Source organism: Triplophysa rosa, linkage group LG20 (genome assembly GCF_024868665.1).
Source record: "Triplophysa rosa linkage group LG20, Trosa_1v2, whole genome shotgun sequence".
NCBI classification, from domain to species: Eukaryota; Metazoa; Chordata; class Actinopteri; order Cypriniformes; family Nemacheilidae; genus Triplophysa; species Triplophysa rosa.
The window spans coordinates 20,909,821-20,935,809 of NC_079909.1; the positions used below are offsets into that span (position 1 = coordinate 20,909,821).

General features: G+C 42.1%; 4 protein-coding genes across 4 annotated transcripts; 2 read left to right on the forward strand and 2 right to left on the reverse strand.

Moving 5' to 3' along the window:
- Positions 1 to 1,363: 1,363 nt before the first annotated feature.
- Positions 1,364 to 8,429, forward strand: LOC130571589 (peroxisome proliferator-activated receptor gamma coactivator-related protein 1-like). The gene is made up of 13 exons (XM_057362692.1): positions 1,364 to 1,484; positions 2,858 to 2,968; positions 3,036 to 3,185; positions 3,290 to 3,343; positions 3,596 to 4,811; positions 4,881 to 4,931; positions 5,650 to 5,736; positions 6,095 to 6,611; positions 6,707 to 6,886; positions 6,970 to 7,036; positions 7,106 to 7,227; positions 7,329 to 7,480; positions 7,961 to 8,429. Exons 1-13 carry the CDS (start codon positions 1,398 to 1,400, stop codon positions 8,047 to 8,049), a joined length of 2,883 nt encoding a protein of 960 aa, XP_057218675.1. The 5' UTR covers positions 1,364 to 1,397; the 3' UTR covers positions 8,050 to 8,429.
- A 590-nt stretch (positions 8,430 to 9,019) lies between these two features.
- Positions 9,020 to 13,284, forward strand: ogal (O-GlcNAcase like). The gene is made up of 16 exons (XM_057362309.1): positions 9,020 to 9,236; positions 9,640 to 9,691; positions 9,800 to 9,897; positions 10,138 to 10,268; positions 10,356 to 10,527; positions 10,603 to 10,701; positions 10,985 to 11,263; positions 11,346 to 11,444; positions 11,516 to 11,781; positions 11,866 to 12,040; positions 12,113 to 12,198; positions 12,276 to 12,368; positions 12,445 to 12,515; positions 12,599 to 12,719; positions 12,799 to 12,922; positions 12,997 to 13,284. The coding sequence occupies exons 1-16, from the start codon at positions 9,194 to 9,196 to the stop codon at positions 13,131 to 13,133; spliced, it is 2,046 nt and encodes a 681-aa protein (XP_057218292.1). The 5' UTR covers positions 9,020 to 9,193; the 3' UTR covers positions 13,134 to 13,284.
- Positions 13,285 to 13,314: 30 nt separating this feature from the next.
- On the reverse strand, positions 13,315 to 20,893 carry cant1b (calcium activated nucleotidase 1b). The gene is made up of 4 exons (XM_057362310.1): positions 20,757 to 20,893; positions 14,805 to 15,425; positions 14,308 to 14,511; positions 13,315 to 14,197 (listed from the first exon to the last, which is right to left on the reverse strand). Exons 2-4 carry the CDS (start codon positions 15,379 to 15,381, stop codon positions 13,827 to 13,829), a joined length of 1,152 nt encoding a protein of 383 aa, XP_057218293.1. The 5' UTR covers positions 15,382 to 15,425; positions 20,757 to 20,893; the 3' UTR covers positions 13,315 to 13,826.
- A 416-nt stretch (positions 20,894 to 21,309) lies between these two features.
- afmid (arylformamidase) lies at positions 21,310 to 25,834 on the reverse strand. The gene is made up of 11 exons (XM_057362795.1): positions 25,518 to 25,834; positions 24,548 to 24,638; positions 23,959 to 24,063; positions 23,598 to 23,646; positions 23,319 to 23,404; positions 23,110 to 23,182; positions 22,577 to 22,674; positions 22,364 to 22,442; positions 22,149 to 22,278; positions 21,835 to 21,939; positions 21,310 to 21,745 (listed from the first exon to the last, which is right to left on the reverse strand). Exons 1-11 carry the CDS (start codon positions 25,545 to 25,547, stop codon positions 21,716 to 21,718), a joined length of 876 nt encoding a protein of 291 aa, XP_057218778.1. The 5' UTR covers positions 25,548 to 25,834; the 3' UTR covers positions 21,310 to 21,715.
- Between the last annotated feature and the right edge of the window lie 155 nt (positions 25,835 to 25,989).

Sequence of the window (25,989 nt, forward strand, 5' to 3'; positions counted from 1 at the left end):
AGAGAGAGACGAGATGAGAACAGAGCAGAGCAGAATGAGAGAGAGAGAGAGAGAGATGCAGAGAGAGAGATGAGAGAGGACGATGAGAGAGAAGAGAGAGAGAGACAGAGAGGAGACGAGAGAGGAGAGAACAGAGAGAGAAGAGAGAGGAACAGACGAGAGGAGAAGAGAGGAGAGGAGAGAGAGAGAGAGAGCGAAGAGAGAGAAGAGAGCAGAGAGAAGAAGATGAAGAGAGAGAGTAGAGACGAGAGGAGAGACAGCAAGAGACCGGCGCGAGAGGGAAGGACAGAGAGGAGAGAGAGAGAGAGAGAGACAGAGAGAGAGAGAGAGAGAGACAGAGGAGAGCAGAGAGCGGAGAGAGAGATGCAGATGTAAAACTATAGATCAGACTCACTTAGAGACGGGCACCACACACACACACACATGGCTGGTGTCCACACTGTCATCTCAACACAACTCCACTTCCTAACACAATGCACAAAACACACGCACATACGGACGATGTTTGATGGAAAACCAGACGTCTGAAAGTGTGTCAGACGATGAGAAAGTGGCGTGTGTGTCAGGAGAACACAAGGATGCTGTGTGTTAGCTGTCTGTCACAACACAAGAGAAAACAATCAATCTGCCCTGACCTGATCACAACATTATATTATTATAGCCCTTTATTCTGATACTTACAACTAGATTTATCCTTTAAACTATACTCTATTTCTGTTTTTATATATTTACATTTATTATAAACCACTTTAATGTTGCACTACATACATAAACACTTTATTTCATTACTATAATTATCTTGCTTTTCCTTTGTACATACTTGCACTATTTGTATGCAGCCCAGCTGAATGTTTTGCCAATGAAGCACATTTACAGAGAGAGGGAATGAAGTAAAAAAACAGGTGCTTTTTGTCCTATAAAGCTTATATATAAGGACAAGAAATATTGAAAGTTGTAAACAGAAAAAAAATATATTGCTTTTAAAATAATTCAGTTAGGTTTATGCCTCAAACAGGAAATCTCAGGGATCAAAATCTGTTGAATAAACCTTAAGGCAATATTGTTTTCGCTGTAAAAATGTTTTCCTGTGAACTATTATGCTATCGTGTTAATACTGTACTATGGCTCCTTAATAATACAAAATAGGTCAAGACTTGACAGAGTATCTTACGATGAAAGTTATTACAGTAAAAGAAAAATATACCTGACCTGCCCAAATTGACCACCATTTAACCAGAATAAATCGTCACTGTAAAAGCAGTCTGAGACAACTGTAAGTGGTCGCCTAGCAACAGCGAGCAAGGCCGTTTTTACATTTCTAGCTGTCATTTTCCCGGGAATGCCGCACCACGTGACTGAGCCGGCGCCTCGTGCGCTACTCTTCTCTTCGATCCAAAATGGCGCCGCCGCATGGCGTTGAACAGAAGGATTTAAAGTGCCGGTTTACGGGAAATATCGAATCAGACGCGTCTCTGGATGCGCAGGTCTTATATTTTTTACTCTTCTGTATGTGCAGATGTTTAAATGAACGTGTTGTGATGATGAGAAAGTGCCGTTTGAGCACACAGTTTGTGAACACGTGGATGTGTGCGCGTGCTCAAGGCGGATGTGAAGTTATAAATCTCGACAACCGAATGATTTTAAATGTGCTCAACAGCTCAATTATGATTAAGTAAGGTGATCGACGATAACGCGCTGTTTAAATGTGTTTTCTTAGTTCTGATTTCATGTAAACGGCTAGAAAATATACTGCGGGTATTTGTTTGATTAAATATGAAATTCAAACAATTTATATAAGCAAAAAAAACACATAATACCGGGTCAAAAAGAAATTGTCGCAATGGTAAAAGAAGGTCTGTGCTCAGATCAGAGTTAGACATCGTTACATGTAAACGTATAAAATATCAGTCTGTTGCTTGCATTTGATATATTTCTAGTGGATTTCAAGCATAACACATGAACAAATGAGGGAGCGAGTGAATGGATGAATGTGTAACTGGATCGTGTTCCTCGAGCTCGTGCTTCCGGTTGTCCAGTTCCAACGTCGCGGACGTGTCTCGCGCACACGTGTAATTCTGCCTGCACTCAACATCAGTGCATGTGACTGAAGAACAAACAGAATCGTGTCTTTTTCATCTTTACTGTATTAAAAACCTCATGAAATCAAAACACGAGTTTAATGGCTTTGAGTGCTCGTGTGTGGGGCAGACGATCGTTTGGTTAGCTTTGTGGTGTACTAAAACACGATCAATTTCATTTTAAGTAGACACATTACAATATTTGAAATAGTTAAATATTCAAGCCAGACAATATTCATCACACAAATAAACGACTGTTTGCAGCAGTGACCAAACTGTGGTTATACAAATGTTAATCTGTTTGCTATAATAAACCCATGACTAAACCACAGTTTTGCTCTTGTATGATGAACGGTGAGTTAAGTTCATTTATTTTTTATATTTTGACTTATAAAGATTTTAGTTACTGTGGTATTCTTCTAAAGATGTTTTGCTTTAAGAAGTGAAGCCATTGACACTATCATTAGTCATACAAAATGTGTTAAGACTGTAATACACTACAAGACTTTTGCCCAGATTTTCAGTCTGGACTTGTTGCAGAAAGTCCTCGGCTGCGCTAGTCTGCAGATTTTATTGCGTAGTGTGTGATGTCCTGTTTTTCTCTGAGAACTGTCAAAACGTCTGCAAGTGTGTGATGTTTTTTTTTAATCCAGTAGTGTATTCCAGCCTTTATTATCACCTGATGGTTTAAAGAGCATCATTTAACATCAGCATCCTTTTATACACCAAACTGTTTAGCTGCGATGATGAGATAAAAGTTTTTGTTTTTTTTCCCACAGGGTGAATCTGGGAAGAGTGATTTTCCCATCTTTGAGCTGGATGTTGAAAAGACCTCAGATGGAAGCCTGGAACCTTCCATTCTGTCCATCTTTCAGGAGAAGACTGGAGAGGTATTTCATGTCACGACTGTATTTGTGAATCTGTGGATTTCATTTATTTGATGGCTTTTTTTCTCAGGCGTACAGCCGGTTGGACGCGGAAAACGAAGCGTCGTTGCTTTCTGCTCTGACTGAGATTCTTGACAGTGTGGATGTTGAGACGTTATCACCGTTCGACACGCTGCCAGACTCTGGCATTTTTTCACATCAGACGGGTTCGGACGACACGGTTAGTTTACTGATGTGTTCATGTCGATTCTCTGTTCTCTGATACTTACATGAATTCACAGTACATCATATTCATGTCTGTTGATTGTGTGTAACCTGCTGCAGCGGTTGTTTCCAGACATCAAAATCTCACAATCGCCGGTGTCAAAGTCAGGAAAAGTAAGTTTCCTTTGTTTGATCCCATTACTGAGCAGATGAATGTGCCGTATTCTCTGTAGAGTTCCTGCTCCACCCAACACATCACTGTTCTCATGAAACTAGATGTTTCTGTCTGGGTTGAATTTCATCGCAATAAGCTGAAATGGGGTAAAACATGAGCAACAGTTGTAGGAGATTTAAGACAGCGAGATGAATTCTTATCATGTGTTGATCGTTTATAATATTAATGTTTGGTCTGGTGTTTTCCACCAGGATCTTGTCATTTCAGACAGACAGCTCCGGCCCCGTCGCCAGACTGTCACATCACAGCGTACTGATGGTGAGAAGAACCTGAGACAGTCCAAGAGCCACTCCGCAAGAACCTTCCGGATGGAATCGGACCCCATGTTCCCTCAAGATGAACTTGAGTTTCTTTTAGATTTAGTGAGACACATGCACCCGTACTGCCTCAGGACTCACGTGGAGGAAGACATCAGGAACACGGACGTCCACGTGTCCTCAGAGGAGGAGGAGGTGTTTGTTGATGTTGAAGGTTATGACGAACAGGACGAGAACGTTGCAGAACTCTCAGGGAAAGACTCTGATCTCAACTCCGTATCAGAAGAAAACAACGTCACATCTTTGCACAGAAATGCTAATAAGATGCCACAACGCAGCGCTTTGGTAATGAAGAGCGACACAAGTCGAACAAAGAAAAGAGTGAGTTTTGCTGTGCATTTAACTTTAGTTTATGAGATTCCACCCGAGGAGTTGAATTATGATTCGCCCGGACCATCAGCTTTGGAAGACTGTGTGGATGAACGTTGCAGTCTTGGATGTGACGACCCGGAAACCTTATCCTCTAAAAGTGAGCGAACGTGTGACATCACTTCCCCTCAAAAGCCCAAATCACTCAGTCTGCAGCAGTACCGTCTCCTCAGACAAAAAACACAACTTCATCTGGATGAGAGAAGGATGGACCATCGAACCAAATGGCCCTCGCTTCCTGACGTTCCCAGCGAACTTCTGCCCATCCTGCCACAGGTGACTCTCAAAACACCTCCTGATGAGAACAGTGAAACAGATGCCCGGTCAAACGAAGGTAGACGTTCCTCCTGCAGAAACGCTGCAAAAGTCAAAAGTGCAGAGAGGAGGTGTGCAAATATTTGTGTTGATCCACCGAATCCCACTGTAGTGACCCTGAAGCCCACACAACACGAGCCAGAGTCAAGCACAGCCCCGTCTGAGGTTCAGACCCAGCAGGTCCATCTAAAACCCCAAACACATCCAGCAACACACGACACATCACAACCGCTGAATTCACACTCTCTTGCATCAAAACCTGATGTTTGTTCTTCTTGTGATGATGCTCGACATCCTGACCTCGAACCTGTGACGATCACGTCAGGGTCGAAACCCAAAATGTCTTCACCTCAAAAAGTCAGAAAAGTAGAAGGACAACCCATCCAGACGACAGCTGGAGAAATCGGTGAGTTTATAGTTTTGTCACCATGTGGTGTGTGTGTTTTGTGTTCTAAGGTTGTGTTGTGTTCTACAGGAATAGAAGCCACAGACTTGACCAGCCTTCTGGAGCAGTTTGAAACACAAGGTAAGAACTAGGGATGTGTACATTTTGGCCGATAACAATAACCGATAATTCTTTAACATTGGAAGCCGATAACCGATATATGGCCTAAATATTAATATAAAATTCCCTGAAACAAAACAAAAAGGCACAGAAACAACTGAAAAACTGCTTTTATTTGAAAACAATGACAGCAGAAAACAAGATAACCATTAGCTCTCTTTTTTGTTCCCCTGAAAATCATGTACCAAGCCTACTTTACACTAGTTAACGGTTCTTTAACCTTCAAACTTTTCTGGTGTATTTTTTATGTAATAAACAAATGATAGATGTTCTTCCAGAGCAACCCAGAGAAGTGTTGTTAATAGCCACGTGTCTTACAGGTCTCCAGACAGACAGCTTTCAGACAGCAGTCTGATTCAAACAATGGGTTTTTGTTCCTATAATTTACACATTCATAAATACTGAATCTACATCAACAATGTTTTGCTAACAGCAGTAAGAGAATGAGATACTGTATTGTACTGTAGTTTAACTGTGAGCAGCGTGCAGCTGAAGAAGTTTAACCAGAGGAAATTATTTATCGGCTGTAATATATCGGCCTAAATTGTATTATCGGCTGATACCGACAACATTAAAAATATGACCATTTATCGGCTGATACCGATATGGCCGATAATTGATCACGCATCCCTCCCTCAATTGAGAGAAACCGTATAAAGAGTGTTGCCTCTCTCTGCAGCGTGTGAAGGCCAGATGACATCCACAGACCAGTGTCAGGATCAGTGGTCACCTCACAACCGGCTGATGGACCTCGGAAGTACCGCAGGTAAGTTTTAAAAACATGCCAGTAAACAGACAGCTCAACTAAAAAATCAAGTTCTCTCATCATGTATTCTCTCTCATGTGGTTGTAAATCTGTGTGCGAGTCTTTCTTCCGTGGAACACAACAGAAGATATTTTGAGAAATGTCACAGTGGTTTTGTGCTCAGTTTGGAGTTCAGCGTTGTTCGATGATCAACATTCTTCAAAACCTCTTCTTTTGTGTTCTGCAGGAGAAAGAAACTCAAACAGGTTTGACGTGACGTGAGAGTGAATAAACAATGACAGAATTCTCATTTTTGGCTGAACTGTCTCGTTTTAAGTTTCTGAGAATAAATGATTTGCATTGATGTATTTTCCTGTAGGTTTGACACCACCAGCGACGCCTCCACATCAGACATGTAAGCCACTGTTACCAGTCAAAGGGACGAAACATGAATCGATGAAGCCGTCACCCAGTAAAACCATTCAGATTATTGACCCTCGTCCTCTACCGCCCAGTAAAACTCACTCAAAGCCTCCGTTGCCCTCCTTCACTCCCCCGCTGAGCCCAAATCGAGCGTGTATAGATCACGATTACTGCAGCACCTCACACGCCGATACACGTGTGCCGTGGAAGGCTCGATTAGACGACAGGACGGAGCGTCTGTCTGGATCGGTTCTGCTGTCTCCAGACCTCTCCCCCTGCAGGACGGATGCCTTTGAGTCCTTACAGTTTTCCTCGCGGTCTCCCAGCCCTCAGGACCGGGGCAGGACGAGGAGGCGGGGTTACAGTGACCGATACCGGTGCTCGAACTCCAGTTCAAGATCGTCTTGCTCATCTTGTTCTTCATCCTCATCGTCGTCTTCTCGTTCCAGGTCTCGCTCGCCAGCTAGAAAGAGGTCAATATAAGTCGTCACCCCACAGAAGTATGAGCTGGACGATAAAGCCCAGAAAAAACATTTAAATGATTGTTAATATCATGGATTATTTTCAGGTATCGGCTCAGGCATTCTGGGAGCAGCTCCTCCTCACGCTCTAGTTCACGGTCGCCTTCTCACTCTCCTCCACGCAAGCGTGGACGACACCGTACCAGATCCCGATCTTTATGTCGCTCGGGTTCTGGGTCCCGGTCGCCTGACAGGGATTGGAACGAGGATCGATGCAGATGGCAAAGGTCAGTGTGAGCGCAACCTAAATGGATTGACTCCAGTTTATCTTCTTCACTGAATGTGATAATGTCATTGGGTGTCTTCATAGATCGAGGGAGTTGAACCGCCACCACAGACAGGAAGAGGCTCATAAAATCTGTCAACAGAAAGCTATCGTAGGTGTCCAAACATTCACCTCTGTTATCTTATGATGTTAGTTGCTCATGACTCTGTTTTATGTCCAGGAGGAGCGCAGGGTGGTGTACGTGGGTGGAATCCGTGCAAGTATGCTGCCCTCTGACCTTAAAGAAAGATTTTCACTCTTTGGGAAGGTTGAGGATAGCACAGTCCACATCAGGAGTCATGGGTAAGGTTTACTACGATACAAACTGTGTGAGCTTCGGCTTTGCTCATATGAAGCGAATGTTGACGTTACTGTCTCACGATTCTTCTCTCGTGTCCTTTCAGAGATAACTTCGGTTTTGTCACGTATTACAATACAGACGACGCTTTCGCAGCCATCGAGAACGGAAGCAGACTGAGGCGTGCGGATGAGCGTCCGTTCGACATCTGCTTCGGCGGTCGGCGACAGTTCTGCAAGTCTGACTACGCAGATTTAGGTTGGTTGTTCGAGTTATTATAGGATGTGCTTAAAGAGACAGTTCACTCAAAAATGAAAATTCTGTCATCATTTACTCAAACCCGTATACATTTATTTGTTCTGTTAAACACAGAGAAAGATATTTGGAAGAATGTTAGCCATTTTCAGTTCTGGGACTGTGTTCTACCATAGTATGAAAAAAAATGTATTATCTTTTTTGTTGTGTTGAACACCAAATGAAATATTTTGAAGAATTTAGGAACACAAACAGTTCTGGGGCACCTTTGACTACCATTTAATTGTTCCTACTATGGCAGTCAATGATGTCACAGAATTGAAAATTGCTAACATTCTTCCAAATATCTTTCTCTGTGTTCATCGGAAGAAAGTAATTAATACAGGTCTGAAAGGACATGAAGCTGAGTGAATAATGACAGAATTTTTATTTTTAGGCATTTAACCGGTTCTGTCTCACTTTGATACTCTGTGTGTCCTTTAGATTCCAGCAGGGACATTAACCTGGCGTCAAGTGACTCGCTGGACTTTGACACGCTGTTAAGACAGGCTCAGAGAGGAAACAGGAGGTGACAGGAAGAAGAGAAGAACTGAGATTCACCCGCTGAAGAGATGAGTCTGCTGGTATACAGATCAGATGAACATCTCATTACTGGTTTCCAGTAGAACACATGTTTAAAGGTGTTCTTTGTCAGAAACACCAGCACTTCAATTCACTAAACTGAAGTAAAGTTCACCTCCTGACAGTCGAATCTTTCTGTTGAAGGACTTTTAATGTACATATGAATGGAATGACATTACAAGAATTATTGTGATAGAAGAAAATTCAACTCATGTATTGTTCATCGGTTTAAATATATGAAGTGTATAGTGTGGGTATTTTATAATGATACCAAAAGCGTTTTTTTCTCTGTCCTGGTTGGAATGAGGTTACTTTACATGAATAAAAATGCTTTACATATTCATGCCTGAAGTCTCTTTTTTTTAACAAATCATAGCTTTGCATAAGTGATTAGTCGATTTATACTTCTAAACATATTATAGTTAATAAAGGACCAAACTGGCAATAAATTAATATATTAATATGAAAAAAAAATACTTAAACGAATACAATTTTGAATCAAGTTTACTTCTAAATGTATTTTTGGGTTCGTACTTGATTATTTTCTATAATCTATATTTTTCTGTAACTTCATTATTGTTACATTTGTTTATACGTGTCGTTCGTGTATTTTTCAGCATATGCATTCAATATTTCTATAAAGTTAGTGTGTTCGTAATGTTAGTGGATCGCTGTGATGATTAAACCTGTGTGAACCTCGCACACTTTTTCCTCAGAAAAATGAATCTATGAGGAGCTCCAGTCGTGTTATTATGTGACATACAAACATTTTAAGTGTGTTTCCAAACACTCAAGACATTCAATTATGTAGTTTTGTAATTGTCTTAATGTTGTGTAGCACTTTCATACCTCGCTCGAGCACTTCACTCCTCAAAGCGGCGGCAGAAACGAGCTCGCGCTGGTGGGCGTGGCTTCAGTGACAGGAGTGAAGTGCGCGTGCGCGCTTAGAACACGAGCACAATAAGGAAAAGGAGAGAGTCTAAACATAAACATTAACCCAGACAGCAGTTTGTCAGGCGATCGAGGAGTGTCATCGACACAGAGCTGAAGACGAGCTGTCATCTGATCGATCACATCATATTCATCATTTGAGTCATGTCTGAGAAATCCAAGATGTTCCTGAGCGGAGTGGTCGAGGGTGAGTGCACGAAAGTACACACGTATATAAGATATCGTTATTTTAATATAATATATTAATTAATGTGATCATGTAAAGTAGATCAAAGATAGATGTAGAGAGATTTCTATATTTTATTCACCTTATTTATCAGGTTATTGTTTGTTTTTATTGTGGTTTTGCATATTTTATGTGTCATGCTTTGGCAGTATTGTAACTAAACGCAATCATGCCAAAAAAGTACCTTTACATTGAGAATCACAGATAAAGATAGAAATTGAGATAGAAAAAAGAGAAACATATACACAATATACTGGTTATACTGGTATCTCATTGCATGGGTTCTTGTTTTCTATTTTACGATCATTATGTTAAAGCATCTCGGCTTATTTTGCTCTGTTTAAAGTGACCTTTGTGTTTTTAGGGTTTTACGGCCGGCCGTGGACTATGAACCAGAGGATGGAGCTCTTCAGGAGGTAAAGAACCTGAAGACCGATATCAGCTATCTATCATCATGTGTTATCTGATAAGTGCTGATGTTTATCTCACGCTCGTATACTGTGTGTTTGTCGTCATATATCTAGGGAGCAGAAATGGGGATTGAACACTTATCTGTACGCCCCGAAAGATGATTATAAGCACAGAATGTACTGGAGAGATCTTTATTCTCTGGAAGAAGCAGGTGAGACATGAGTGAAAGTCCCTCTCGCACTTTACGATTCTCATCTTCATCAAAAAAAAACCTTGTGTTGGGCTATATGAGACCAATTTTCTTTTTTTTTGCACTTCTGCTTTTTGTTGTCCTTATGTTGTTCCAATTGCTTCCATTGTTTCCCTCATCTGTAAGTGGCTTTGGATAAAAGCGTCTGCTAAATGACTCAATGTAAATGTCATCTCATGACTCTTTTATCGTGTCTTTCAGATCAACTGATGGCTCTCATCTGCGCTGCTAAGGAGCATGGGGTTGAGTTCATTTATGCCATCTCTCCGGGTCTGGACATCACCTTCTCGAACCCTAAAGAGGTGGCAGCGCTGAAGAGAAAACTGAGCCAGGTGTCTGTCTGACATCAGTCAGATTGAAGTGTAGAAACTCTCTCGTTGTGATTTTATTTCCATCACATGTGTGTTTTTCACGAGCAGGTGAGTGAGTTCGGCTGTCGCTCGTTCGCGCTGCTGTTTGACGACATCGAGACAGAAATGTGTGGGGCAGATAAAGAAGCTTTCAGCTCATTCGCCGATGCTCAAGTGTCCGTCACCAATGAAGTGTTTCAGCACCTGGAGGAGCCGCAGATCTTCCTCTTCTGTCCCACCGGTACGTTTACACCTCACAACACATTCTGCACGTCAGACATCAACTCTCATCACATCATGTCTCTTGTTTCTGTAGATTACTGCGCTGCGTTCTGCACTCCTAGTGTCCAACTGTCCAAGTATTTAAACACGGTCGGAGAGAAACTCCATCCAGGAGTCAACATCCTCTGGACAGGTGACATCATCTACTGACAGACACATAAACATCACGCTGAGAATTAAACATTCATGCACAAATGAAGATTTTGTTATTATTTTGTAAACCCAAAACAACTTTAACATCAGGGTTTTGACAAACCTTTCGTTTTGGGCTAAACTATTCCCTTAAGATGGAAGTATGACACGATTGAAAACTGTGTCACATGCGTTGTTTAAATTTCAATCGAAACATACGACCCATTACATCCATTTATTTTCGGTTCTTCATTGTGCTCGATTGGATGTTTCATTCTCGTCAGGTCCAAAGGTCGTGTCGAATGACATCAGTGTGGCGTCCGTCGAGGAGGTGTCTGCTGTGCTCAAGAGACCGCCGGTGATTTGGGACAACATTCACGCCAATGATTACGACCCACAGAGACTCTTTCTGGGACCCTTCAAGAACCGGCCAGCAGAACTGATCCCTAAACTCAGAGGAGTTCTCACAAACCCCAACTGTGAATTTGAGCCCAATTTTGTTGCGGTTCACACGCTGGCCACCTGGTGCAAGTCCAGCCCCGGACAGAAAGATGTCTCCATGGGTAACGAAGTGATGCACGTATCTCAATATCTGCGTCATGACCTCATCGGCCATTCATTGATATCTGATATATTGATCCACAGATGGTGAAGATCAAAGTTCCGACTACGACCCCCATGAGGCTTTGCAGCTGGCGCTCACTGAATGGCTGCTGGAGTTCGGCAGAGCAGATTCCCCCGACGGTAAGAACCGAACTCTTGTGCGATTTCTGCGTCTGTGACCGGCTCCGAATCTCAGCGTCTGTCATCTGCAGACTCTCGATCCCGCGGCGCTCGCTCTAAACGAGAGGCGTCCGATGAAGAACCCATGCAGACGGACGGGCACGTTCCCGGACCCAAAGACAACCCGCTGTACACGGCCGAACCCCTGACGCTGGAGGATCTCACCCTGCTCTCGGAGCTCTTCTATCTGCCGTATGAACACGGCCCGACCGCCGTCGCCATGCTGAACCAACTCCACTGGCTCCGCAGCAACAGCGCCGCCGCCACGACCGGTGCCGTCACATCCGAATGTGAAGAGGTCGGAGAGAGACGATGTCGAGTTTACGATTGGAATGAAAGCATGCGGTCTGGTGAATCTTTGCGTGCTTGTGTCTTCCGGCAGGTGAACGAGTGGCGTCAGAGAGCCGAGAAGTTTGATGACATGTGTGCCGCTGTCGTTCAGATGTTCAACAGACTGTCAAACGTCCCAAACAGACGGATCCTCTACGACCTCTACAACTACATCTGTGACATCAAGAGCGGAGTATCTCTGGCCAGAGCCTTCGTCAAAACACTGGGTACATTCACGCACTCTCTAGACATCAAACTTAATAAAAGTCTCTGATACACATAATAAACGCTATCTCCAGGAGGTGGAACCCCTCACCCGTGCATGATCATAAATGATGATCCGGAGCCGTGGGGTTTCAGAGGAGGTCTTTCTGGAGAGTTCCAGGTACATTTAAACACTGACCTGAAATCAGTGACCTCCTCACTTCCTCATGATGGATGTGTTTCTCATGTGTCGTTTAGAGAATGTTGCCGTGTCATGGCAACAGAGATCTGTTCCGCACTCCTCCTGCAACACGCGTGTACACCATCCGCCCGAGTACTGCTGAAGATCAGGTCACACACACTGCACATGTTAACATCACAGCGTGACCGTGCCACTGAGTGTCAATGATAAGTGTGTGTGTTACAGCCGGCGGTGATGAAGCTCTTTAAAGAAATGAATGCTGAAACACAACACACCGTGGAGCTGATTGGAGACAGGCGAGTGTCTCGATCTGAATGTTCTGCTTTTAAATGTAGTTCTGCTCCTGATGCATCTGTGATGATGTGTGTTTTGGTGTCAGGCTGGTGGAGGGTCTCGTGCCGTCCAGCTCAAACTGTAATGTGATTCTAGAGGATGAGGCTGGGCTCTGTGGTTACGTGTTTGCTCTCGCCGATGCCAAATCTGTCATGACTAAAGCTCAGGTACTGAACTCTCACACGTGAATTACTGGACACACACAGCTCCTGTTTTTAACCTTCGCGTCTGTTTCCTTTCTTCAAGTATCCAGAAGCGATGCTGCGTGATTTCCCATCCGTCATGAGCGTTCAGATCCACCCGAAGGTTCCTGACCCAACGTTAGCGAAGCGTCTGATTGGACAAGTGTTGTCATCGCTGAGAGAGAGCGGTGAGTTTAACAACGCACAGGATCAATAACAGCAAACAGAACAGAACAGTTTTTGATCAGTATCTGTGTCACAGGTTCTCAAGGGGTTTACTTGGAGTTCAGGTCCAGTGACAGAAGAATGATGGACTTCCTCAAGACACTCAACTTCTTCCAGGTGCTCCGAGTCGACGGGCTTCCGGCCAACCTGGTCGTTGTGGGAACTAAACTATGACATCGTCTGCATTTAAATGATTAAACTTCCAGTCAATTCTAATCATGTTAATTTAATGATGTAAAATATTTCTAGAGTGTTTGATCTTTGCGTTAAACTGTGACTGTCACTCGTTAGGATTTTAAAATCTGTATTAAATAAAAATATATAACAAAACATCTGAGCGACATAGACATTTCTTGAATATTAGGTCTTTATTTGCATATTTAATTGAATATGCATGCCTGAGACAAAGTATGATCTTTTCATTAATGTCAGAAATCAATGACATTAAATCATATAAAATTCTCCAGTGTAGTTCATACACTACAAAACCCTAAAACCAGACAGTAAAATATCATAAATATATTTAGAGGTTTTGCATTATAGACAACAAATGGTTGATTTTTTTTTAAATTAAGACACTTGTTGCATTTTCCAATGCACATGTTTGGGTTAGAGACTCGATTATTGCATGTAGTTCCCTGAGATCCTGTAGTAAAATCTTCAACATGTGACGTCACGCATCGAGACGTCCCTCTATATATAGCACACTATTAATGTCCTGTCCATCAATATATACTAGCAATGATTTCATTTCTTCCCTTTTGCTCACGGCATCATGGGTAACAGGTGTCTGCTCGGGTCAGACTGCTCGACAACAGCCACGAACAATCATTTTATTAATTTGCACCTGCAACATTCACTCTCAGTCTATATAAACTCCAGACCCTCATATTTGACGTCTCCGATTTTAGTTTCGGCCAGCAGGACCCGGCCGTCCAGTGTGAAGGCGGTGATGTAGGTGGCGATCCGCCCCGCGTCCTCCTCTGATTTCAGCGCTACTATGATCTGATCATCTGTGTCCGGGACGAATTTGAAGGAGGAAAATCCGAGGGTGAGATTTAAAGGGCCGACGCGGGACACGGAGATCTGACTGAAGTCGGAGGAGCATCTCAGCATGAGGTTCGTGCCGCGGCGCTCGTCCGCCGTCTCCTCGTAACGCTCGGAACTCGCGCGGCGTGGGAGAAAGAACCAGCGCTGCAGCCGCTCGCTCCAGGCGGCCGATTCGTGGATAAGATAACCTGAGACGAAAACGAGAAAAACTATTTTAATAATAATAAAAAAATGTCAATGTACGTCCCAATCAGCACACAGCAAACTCCAGTGGCTCCTCCCACAGAAACGAACTCACCCGGCGGGTTGATCCCAGCTGCCCTTTTGAGCGCATTATAATGCGGCACCCAATTCTCATGTTCCACGTCTCCATGGAAACCGATCACCTTCACCCACTCGGGATTATTGTTGACAAACTCGCCGGTGATGGTCGTCCATTCCTTCCCAAGGCCACCGACATACAGACGCTCGTCTTTCACAGCCATCCACTCCGCTTTAAAACCTGACAAGAATCAAAATGATCACAAAAATACTGAGACATATTTCGAGCATGGTCAACACCTAGCTGGGAATGCATTGTTCGGACAGTATTTGGATCACATAAAACATGACCGAAACATAAAATGATCAGCTGGAACTATATAAAAAGTTCACGAAAACTGAAACAAAAACAACTCATATTTATATAGCAATGTAAAAAATAAATAAAAATCACGAAAGCAAATAAAGAAAATGGCAAAAATATAACAGTACAAGTTCATTTATAACGAGGTTGTTGATACAGTCCTTCGGTACCTTTAGAAACGCTGCCATCTCCGTCAGGCAGTATGACCCACGGCACGGCCCGATCACCCTCTATACGGTACACCACACCCGTCCGGTCATCTACACTGTACAGGTGACCGTTAAAAGTCACCAGCTCGGACAGCTCCATGCCCCGCCCCTTCTCTGACAGATGACTTTCCAGGACCACCCTGTCTGCGTCCCACTCCACAGACACCCTGTCACCGCTGTCAGACACCAGCAGGTGTCCTCGCTTCAGGTAACTGAACCACGTGTTGTTCTTCCTGCTGTGAGAGTTCGTGTCCAGATCGGCGATCACTCCGATCCGGTAGCGGATCCCGTCAGCCGTGTGTTCCGGGGGGCTGAGCGGGTACGTGTCATTGTAACCGGACCCCACGGATTCGGCGGCCGCCATGCCGCGATACACCTCCCGGCCGGATCTGCTGCCTGAGCTGTAGTCGCTGGAGTCTGTAAGTGCTTGGTGCAGGTAAAAGAGCAGACCCAGGGTCAGCAGGGTCACCACTGTAATGGCCCGCCATCTGAAGCGGAAGCGGGGGTCAGGGCCCGTGCTGCCGATGGAGGAGAACATGGAGACGCCGGGAACGGGGTCCTGTGTGGAGGAGTCACGGCTCGCTGTTGACACAGAAATCATGTGGATTTCAAAATCTGAAGATATACAGAAACACCGAATGAAAAGCCATAAAGAGTCTCTCTGGTGATCAACGTCGCACGCTAAAATACTTCAGTCCAGAAACAAAGCTCAGAAATGACAAAGTTACCAACAGCGATGTGAAAGACTGAGAGAATGCAAAGACAAAAGTCAGGCTTATTCCGACAAATATTCATTTTAAACCGATACCTAAATACACGTAAAAACCTCTTTTCAACGTCTGATCTTTTCTTCTTTTGACCTGTTTGTCCGATCTGGTGTACTGAATGAGCTCATGATTGACAGACACGTGATCTGTGTGCCCGGCTCGAGAGGTTCTCTGATATCTGCTCCATCTCTTCTTGTCAACGAACCCTTACAGCATCTAAACGCTTCTAACGTGACACTTTAAATCATTCTGCAACCTGCAGTGAAAAATCTCTTCATCAAACCACAAACATGTAAATATCTTGAGCGCCCATTTCATGTCATAAATGTACACTACATTAGGGCTGCTCGATATGACAACAATTTATTTTGGCCAACATTGAGATCCCGATTATTTAACACGATTACTCGTCAACTTTTAAAACAACATAGAAAAATAAATAACTTGGCTTTTAATCTGTGAATTCAATGGCAAAATAAATGTAAAGAAATAGCACAGCTGAACCAGAGTAAAGGAAAGGCGTGCGCTGTGGATTCATACCACAAGAAAAATGGAAAATGAAATGCGGCACAATAATCGATTTACCTCGAATATTTTGTTTTTGTGATTGTTGAAGGCCAAAATTGACGATGACGATTCATTTTCAATTAATTGCACAGCCCTACACTACATTAGTCGTACTGTACACTAATAAAACACAACAACACCAGACCTGTCGGAGACACTCGTGAAATACTCAACACGACGTTTAATGAGCCGTATGAATCATTACAACACGCTTCATTACACACACACACACACACACACACAACACTGTACTTCATCCACACAATCACAGACGTCTTTATGTAACCACGGCTTCGTCACATGATCTCATGGATCTTTCTCCTGGTCACTACATAACTGAAACAGCGGATCATTAGATAAAATCAGGATTTCGTTTGCAGATAATCATCCCTACAGAATCCTTCTTTGAGCTCTTACAATCTTACAGTGTTTGTCACGTTCATTATACACAGAACAAAAGAGTCGTTCTCACCTCGTCTTCTCTCCCTCATGTCTCACGTGCTTCTCTTTCTGAAGTGAGTTTTTATGGAAAGCCTCTCTGTGCCAGCGTCTCATGAGATCACTGAACCTCGCAACGGTGACACGGCAAAAAACCTCCAGAGAGCGAACCCTTACCTACACGAACACACATGAAGCCACTGATGGTTCCGTGTCAGAGGTCACACGTGAACTTGTTCTCTGTGAAAGTCGAGAGTTTCTGATCCGCGAAGGTTCATTGTGTAGTTGTGTGTTTGTTAATCTGAGCTTGAGTCTCAGTGGCTCAAGAAGATTTGTTTGAATGGAAATGAACACCAGTGAGCGTGAACACGCTGTTCTTTCTGCTCAAACTCACTATAGGACAGAGGTGAACTCTCCAACCAAACACGTTACTTTATCTGTCACTAATTCAATCATTAACAAACACATCATCACACATGCATGTACATACAAATAAACACAAATGAAATATAAAAATGTAAATGATCTGTTAGGCCAAATAAAGAGCATGTTTAATTCATGAGAACGGTTGTTTAGTTGTGTTCTAGCAGTGATTGCATGTTGCTTTTAAACATCATTTATAAACGATGATTGTGAATTATGACCTCTATAAACCAAAATGTATTATAGTCATTTTGTATTCATATGTAACACCTTTGGTATAAACTGGCATTAGGGCTGCTCGATTATGACAAAAATCATAATCACGATTATTTTGCCCACTATTGAGATCCCGATTATTTAACACGATTACTCCTTAACGTTTGAAACAACATGGAAAAATGTAAAAGCTTGCCTTTTAATATGTGAATTCAACTGAAAAATAAATGTAAAGAAAATAGCACAGTTGAACCACTATAAACGAAAACTGTGCGCTGTGGATACCACAAGAAAAGAGAGGATCCTTGCAAAATGGAATGCGGCACAATAATCGTTTACCTCGATTATTTTGTTTTTGTAATTGTTGAAGGGCAAAACTGCCGATTACGATTCATTTTCGATTAATTGCACAGGCCTAACTGGCATACATCAAATCAAAAGTAAAACACTTTAATACAAGAAGTTGCTTATACACATCAAGTTATCTTAGTTGAATTGAAAACACTTTTGTACACGTGTACTATCAAAAAGAGAACTTTAAAAACTCTTGATCTTTTTAAAAACCTGTGCATTCCACAGTATCATTGAATTTTTCTTTTACTTTTTGATAACTTTTACTTTTACTTAGGATGTAAAGAAATGGGTTGAAGCAAAGTCAAAATGTGAACAATCCTTTTAAAGTCCCTGTGAACTGGAAGTTGCGATCGTTTTTACTTCCGTATTTTGACGCATTTCCGAGTGAAATGGAATTTTGAAAGAGGAAAAAAAAGTTGCCGTGGCTTTCGACTTTCTTTGCGATTTGATTGGATGTATAAAAACAGCTGCTGCGTTTTGAAATGGAACTGGCAGCAGAGTGACAGTTGAAGGGGAGGAGTTAACGGATGCTCCGCCCAAGCCGTCTAACTTATGTCATTTAAGATGGATAGTCACTAAAGGACGAAAGTGCATTTTCAGATTTTAACTGAAGATTATGAGGGCACACGAATTTTAAAAAGAACAAGACCCACAATGATAAACTATTTAAAATAAACGCTGCAATATTTCATGAAAAATAGGCATTGTCATTTTTTATTTCATTTGGGAACTAAAGACTTGAGGTAAAAAGTTATTTCAATTTGTTTACTTAAATATTTAATTTCACTCCGCCATAAAATGTTTGATCTTTCATATATCCTTACATTTGTTAGTTTGTTCTTATTTAAAGGGGTGCTGCAACGGTGTGTCATGCATTCTGACTTCTTTACGATGTTAAATGTGCTGTCTTCTCATGCTGAACATGGTCAACTTGTCAAAAAACGAGTTGGGCATATTACGTAGTATTTCTGTGCTCGATACACTCCCCCAGCGATCCTACAGGTTTCGGAAAGTTTTTTTCGAACATATAAAACTGTTTCGTAACAATTTTTCTTAGTCCCTTATTGGACAATTCCCCGGAAAGCACACGGCACGCCCACGTGGCAGCAAGGAGAGCAGGAGAAGGAGCATGCGCAGACGTCACTTTCACTTGTGTGCAGGAGAGAGAGAGAGAGTGAAGTTCAGGTGTTTGTTTGTTCACTGCATTTGGGTGATGAATGTTCTATAAACGGTGGATATAACGCTGGATTTGGAGATGGTTTGAAACTGATATATGGAGCCGTCCCAGCGCTAAAAGATGCCGGACATGAACCGCATGCGGTGAGTGAAACTGATGTCTGTGTTTTGTTGGCAATGGGTGCGCACCTGCTTTAGTTCAGCCTACCCCCGCACGCGCCGTATGCTTTCGGAAATAATCCTACAGCTGTATCTGTCTTTTATAAATGTGATCAAACTAAAGACTCTTCGAAGATACGAAGTATGCAATACTACTCTATAGGTACTCAAGATTAATATGAGATTGGCCGAAACCGCGTGTTAGGGCCGCTTTAAAGGTGCAGTGAACTAGCACCACAATTTTAACCCGAGCTTTTGTTATATAAGAGGGAATCGTATTCAAGCGAACATCCTGGAAGTGTCACACCTGAAAACGCCCTTGTTACTGAAATAACAACTGTTATTGACAGGAGGCTCAGCGAACGGCAGGTTCTGGAATGCACCCATCTAGGTTGAACACCGCCTCCACAGAAGAATATCAACGACTACTTCTCTAGCCCCGCCCACTGGTTCGCGCATTGACAGTACTGAACACAAGCTGCGCGGAACAAGATAGAGCGAGTGTAAGCATCATGTCGTTAAAGATCGCAAAATATTGTGCAGTGTCTGGTTGTGAAAGAACACAGTAGCTGCATAAGCTTCCTTCGGATTCCCACAGTAGGAATGCGTGCTTGAAGTTCATTTTTAAAGACGTTCCAGCTCACGTGGGGAAAACATTGAGCGTTTGTTCGCTTCATTTCTCAGAGGATTCCTTGAACAAGTCTTTGCGGAGAGACTCAAATGAAAAGCAGTGCTGTGCCGTCAATATTGGATCCGATAGGAATGGCGCAGCAATCTTACGTGAGTAAAACATATTTGTACTATGTGTCACTATTGCTTGACATGCCCTGATAGTATTACCTGGGGACCTCTGGTCATTTGTAATAATTGTAATCGGCGTCTCTGTGATTTGGCGGGCTCATATATCATTTTTCAAGGTTTTATCCACCGTTTGTGAATAATGGAGGCTGTTTTGAAGTGTTTCTGGTGCTGGGTCATTTTGGACGGGAGTCTACCGTTTGTTTATTTATCTTGAAAACTGTAACATTTGAGACCCGCGATAACGGTGATCTTCTGTCCGGTACGCGGGTCTTAAATGCTGACATGTACGGTCATATAACACTAAACACAACTATAGACTATACAAACTATACGCAAAGCCTTGCCATCACATCCGGGAAATAAGTCCGTAAATTTGAGTAAAATCACGTTACATAACGTTACGTGTCTAAACAAATTCACAGAAGGCTCCAGCTAAGTCAACTACGCAAGCTGCTATCCAATCAGAGCAGTGGGCGTTTACTTCCAAGTCTTCTATGCGGCCCGCCCTTAAAAACAAAGCGTTTCTCCAGCCGGCCTCAAAACCAGGGTAGAAAATAGCCTATTACTTATTGATTCTGACGTTTTCGAATGTAAACACCACGCGAACGTCATAAGTAGACATCAGACAATAGTATAAAACAATAAAAACGGCCAGTTCACTGCACCTTTAATATATTAAAAACCTCACCATTAACCGGAAGTGTGCCGATGTGCGCATGCGCTCGCGCTCCTCTTTGAACGAGCTGCTTTATTTACGATTCATTCCCTCCACTAACAAACCCACAAACAAGCCTTTGAAACGTGATTAAATCACTGCGTGTTTATCTGACCCGCTGTGATTCTGGAAGATTCGTTGGTTATTAATGTGGTTATTAATGTACTGACGCATAGTTTACACAACAGCTTCAGAAAACTCGCGTCAACATCACAGTTAAACTGCTACATTGTTAAGACCAACAATCTTGCATTGGCAGCGTTAACACGATTATATGATCTATAAACTCATACTCACTGTATTTCTCCGGTTCTGGTGATTTGTTTGATCCAGTCCGGTGTTATTTCACCCGCGATTCATCCCGTGAGAAGCGTTGTAACCGCCTGCCCGGGTGCCAACAAACCGGCTACACCGAAACTCTCCTCACAGCCCCACCCGCGACGAAATCCCGCCTAATGAATATTAATGACGTAGTGCCACGTTCGGCGAATATGCATATCTGATTTGCTGAGCGAAAACGTCACGAACCTTGCATTCGGACGGTTCATAAATATTAATCGAGTTATTTGATCACCGGTTCCCGTCACCTCATTATAACGTATAACCAAACATTCGCCACAGATTATGAATTGCGCGTCAGGTGTTAAAGTGATTTTAAAACGATGCTAAGAAAACAACAATACATCACGTTTGCGGTCTGCATTTGTGTGTCATTAATTGAACGCATGATTTGTGTCCCACTACTTTTCCACACAGAGACTGTATTGTGTTAATAGAACAGTACCTCTATTGACAGACTCTTGTATCAGCCTATGACAAACACATACAATTATACACAACAACCTTCATATATTCATCTTTTATTAGACAAATTCTTAAAACACAAACACTTCTGATGAGATTTTAAATGATGACGTAATTTAAGTGCATTAAGTTCAATTAAAATAATTTAAAATTTATTTAGTTGCTACATTCATTTGTGACTACAGTTTCAACAACTGATTTATCAGTTTCACTTCTGCGTGCATTTAAATCATAAAATACAACAAAAGTACAGTTTGTCTATTTGGAAACATTTAAACAACAAACATTTAAATGTTCTGTACTCCCAACAAAACAAAACACCTTTGAATGTAATCAAGTACACAGAACGTTCTATCAAACAAACACATACACATTTGATTCAGTGACTGAAATAAATGTGTCTGATTTTAAACACTTTGTGCTGGAGCAGTGCATTGTGGGTAATTTGGGTGTCAGCTTTTCCCCATCACCTTTAGCAGGAGCTTTAGACGATAAGAGCTGTTCAGTTAGTAACATACAGTGTGTGAAATGAGTTTAATAATGAGGATAACTCTGTTGTTTATAACTGTACCTGTGTGAGGTGATAATTCTCATCCACCAGCTGCTCTATGATGCTAAAATGATCCGTGTTGGGAACGTCTTCAAAAGACACTTTAAACCCAGCTGACACCAACAGCTAAAACAAAACACACACAAAACATCATCACCAATTTATTTCATTAAACAGGATTCAGGCAAGTTGAAAGTGTCATGTGAACGAATGAATGTACAGTCTTTCAGTGTTATAATGTTTCTAATGATGGTCCAGTACAGACGGTGATATGTCTTAACTCAACTTTATTTTTTTTAATCTTTTTATCTTAGTAACTAAGTCTAAAATCTTACTTTGAAATATTCCTCAGACTGTTTGCGGAACTCGGGAGAGTCGTTCTGTGCTACAGCGATCACTATGTCACACGATGAGACGCTGACCCGTGACACCAGCTGACTCGGGCTGTTCCTTAAAGCCACTTCCCTGTGATTTATAACACACGTATAAACAATCCAACACAACTGAACGAAGATTTCATGACGTCATGCTGAACAGATGAAACACTGACTCTGTCATCTTCAGCGGCTCGTTCACGTAGGTGGACAGAATCGGCTGTAGGTCATAAATACCGCTGACGAGAAACACACCTGAGAAATGCATGAGAAGATTAAACCATAGATATACAGTTTATATAACATTGATACATATGCTCATAATTTATCTGAATCTGAGAAGAATCCACTAACAGTCATCTTATTAAACACAGCAGATGTAAAGTCACCTTTGAGTTGAGGTGATATGTCATATTGTGACCAGTCAGTGGACAGAACCATAGCAGCCAGGTGTGCTCCTGCAGAATGACCACACAGGTAGAGCCCACTGAGAGAGAGAGAGAGAGAGAGAGAGAGAGAGAGAGATTGATTGATAGGTGTTCAGAAACAGAGCGGATGCAGATGTTACTGGAGGAGAAGAGACACACATCAGCTGCACAAACTACTGCCTTCATCTCTTACAATCAATGCACATCTACAATTTACTTTTATTACATTCTCATCTTTCTGCCTGAAATATACATTTAAGATTGATATTTCATTTGTTGAAATTATGCCTTACTCAGCACCTTATTTTAATTTTACTCTAATGTTTGTACTTATTGTGTCTTTTGTTATATGTTCAATGATTTGGCAATATTGTAAGAACACGCAATCATGCCAATAAAGTACCTTGAAAAAGAGAGAGAGGGCGAGAGAGAGAGAGATCAGCACAGATAAAGCAGCACTCTACTGAGACACAGAAACAGAAAACATAGGTGACCTGATATGTGAATACTGCTGAAGAACAGACACAACGCTTCGCCGCACCTGTGACACCATCAAATCCATATTTCCTAATGAGATAAACAAACAAACAACCATAAATATTTCAATAATAAATAAATACCTTGATAAATCTTGACCTTTCTCTAACACTCAAAAACACAGTTGCCGTTACTCTCTGCTTAAACCATCATAAGTCTTCTGTACCTTTGGGGGCGATGCTGTAACCCACGGCAACCACCACCACACCTTTCTGGACCAATGGGATGGCCAGAAACCCAGACTCATCTTTACTGTGAGTGACAAGAGACCCGAAACACACCAGAACACATTCTTCATGTGCAGAACCAAAGTGACTTTTAAGCCATTGAATTTATCGGCACGTGTTTCTGGGAATTGCACACTGAGGAGGAGAAATCCTCACATTCAAAGCTATGCACACATGCAAATGACCCCGACGACACACACAAAGACATTGAAAGATACCTGAGAAACTGCCAGTAGCCACCATGAAAGTAGATCAGCAGTGAAACATCTGAAACATTTTCAAACATTTCATATCGGAAAACATCTTCCACATACAGAGCTTCATATATCAATCAGTGGAAAGTTTGCTGTGTGCATCTCATTATTTCAACGTGAAAATAAAAAAAGATCAATTGAAAAGTAAATTTTAAGAACCACCATGGCAGTATTTTAAAGTATGATACAGATTTTAATATAAAATCCAAAACAAGGATAGAACTGACCAAAGTCTATAATAACAGTTTTTATGGTGTCTGACGCTTAGATCGGTGTGTTACAGTATATAAGTCCGGATTTATATTGACTGTCTAATGGCTCGCACCTGGAGACGAGATGCTGGGTACATAAACATCCAGTTTCTCTTCCTCTCCATCACCGTACGGGACGTCCAGCAAAGTCTGAGTGACAGCTCGAGCCTTCTCTGTGCCTACACACACACATGTCTGGTTTATTATCTCCGTGGGGACAGTCCATAGTGTAATGACTTTTATACTGTACAAACTGTATATTTTATCCACTAAACCTAACGATCATAAAAAACTTTTTGCACGAGTCCCCATGAGTTGGTGAGTATTCAGGTTTAGGTCTCCACTTATATAAAAACAAGGCCACACACAACCTATATTTCTTCATATGTTGACATCTCCACATAACAAATAAGAGATGCTCAACGTTGTGTTGTGAACACACACAGCACACAATCAATCACTCGCTCATGCTAATGTAGGTCACGTGCTCAAAGCTCATTTAAAGAACAGAACAGAATAGAATGCTTTATTGGCGCGCGCTGACGTAAGTCACGTGCTCATAGCTCATTAACGTTACTGTGACAGAGGGTAGGAAGACAGGGTAATCTGTAAAGTGTATTTAAACATGAACCACAGCACACAGCAAACATGGTATAAACACACCTGACTTTAAAGCGGCCACATGGGCTTTGATGACATCATCGGCGGACATCCTGTGAGACCAGCGGCTCGGTGAATACTGGCGCTCGAGCACCTGTCAAAACAAACATTTACCCACAAGCGCACAACTCCACCAAAGTCCTTTCAGTTAAAGTCTCCGCACTTCACCGCCATATTTCCAGCTATTTCAGTCATACAAGACGTAGCCACTTCAATGGGGAAATTAAGACAAAGATCTGTCAAATCGCTCGCTAAGGTCGTAATAATACAATACAACATATTTCCCGCCAATGATTAGATCTGACATCAACTGTACCATAAAACGCGCTTCAAATTGCACTAAAAACACTTGCTCAAACTACTGCGCATGCGCAAAAGCACTTCCCTCGACACAATCATGACTCCTTTGGCAAGAAAGACTGCACTTTTACTTCATTCACAGTAGCAGCACTGCAGAGTCTGTTAATATTCATCATCTTTGACGGTACTGAGATAAACACACACAGCGCCCTCTGTTGGCAGGACTACACACTTACAGCACACATTTCTAGATATAAAGGCAACCATCTTAATACTGTATATCAGCAGTATGGAAGTATGTATGTATAGTGTGAACAGTATATTTCAGACTGGATGACCTGCTACATTCAATACTAAATGCATACTACACCACATTGTATGATGTATCCCAAAATGCAACGGTCTTATTTTAGAAAGAATAACCAAGCGAGTCGAAATTACTATACTTTTAATCTAACTGTCAACATTTAACGCAGTGTTAGATTAAAGAATAATGCGCGGAGGGTCACGTGACAACAAAATAACACTACTTGTATCTTTTCCTTCCCTTTCACATTAAACCTTTTTTATAATCATATTAATAATGGCAGCCAGTTAACACAGACCTCATTACCCAACCATCACTGTTCATGTTTGATCAATAATCTCAACGGACTTGTTATTAAACACTCACATCTCTGCTCATATTCTTCCATTCGCTCATGATGATCTACTGCTGCTCAGAAACTTGAACAAGACCTTTGAACCAGCTGAGAACTAACGTAAGTAAACACAAAGTCAACCATATGTGATTTACAAACGCTCACAAAAGTGAAAGTCACGTGCACTGCCCAACGCATTGTTTTATTCAGCGTGTGTTTAATGAACGCGCACATAAACACGACTCTGGTGTTAAAAAGCATAACTTAAAAAGGAAAAGATGTTAACAGTTTAATTCTCTTAAAAAAAATCCATTCATCTCTCCACATTCACGCCCGGCTTTTCCTGAACGTGACGTCATGGCTAATTTATGAACACATCGGATGGCCGAACGCCGATCGAGTAACCGAAAAGGAAAGCCGGAAGCTTTGGTAGATCAGTGCGCGAGAGAGGCTGCGCGTGTCCCGCAGCCTTATTGGTCCTTTGAGTGACGTCCCGACGCAGTT

Coding starts and splice junctions, on each gene's coding strand:
- LOC130571589 (XM_057362692.1), top strand. CDS start 1,398: ATGGCGCCGCCGCATGGCGTTGAACAGAAGGATTTAAAGTGCCGGTTT. Junction 2,969..3,035: donor TTCAGGAGAAGACTGGAGAG/GTATTTCATGTC, acceptor TTTTTTTCTCAG/GCGTACAGCCGGTTGGACGC. Junction 7,037..7,105: donor TCTGTCAACAGAAAGCTATC/GTAGGTGTCCAA, acceptor TTTTATGTCCAG/GAGGAGCGCAGGGTGGTGTA.
- ogal (XM_057362309.1), top strand. CDS start 9,194: ATGTCTGAGAAATCCAAGATGTTCCTGAGCGGAGTGGTCGAGG. Junction 12,369..12,444: donor CGAGTACTGCTGAAGATCAG/GTCACACACACT, acceptor TGTGTGTTACAG/CCGGCGGTGATGAAGCTCTT. Junction 12,516..12,598: donor GTGGAGCTGATTGGAGACAG/GCGAGTGTCTCG, acceptor TTTTGGTGTCAG/GCTGGTGGAGGGTCTCGTGC.
- cant1b (XM_057362310.1), bottom strand. CDS start 15,381: ATGTTCTCCTCCATCGGCAGCACGGGCCCTGACCCCCGCTTCCGCTTC. Junction 14,512..14,804: donor AGATGGCAGCGTTTCTAAAG/GTACCGAAGGAC, acceptor GATTCTTGTCAG/GTTTTAAAGCGGAGTGGATG. Junction 14,198..14,307: donor AGCTGGGATCAACCCGCCGG/GTGAGTTCGTTT, acceptor TTTTCGTCTCAG/GTTATCTTATCCACGAATCG.
- afmid (XM_057362795.1), bottom strand. CDS start 25,547: ATGAGCGAATGGAAGAATATGAGCAGAGAT. Junction 24,639..25,517: donor GGAAGAATATGAGCAGAGAT/GTGAGTGTTTAA, acceptor TTGTTTTGACAG/GTGCTCGAGCGCCAGTATTC. Junction 23,405..23,597: donor GGCTACTGGCAGTTTCTCAG/GTATCTTTCAAT, acceptor TGTCACTCACAG/TAAAGATGAGTCTGGGTTTC.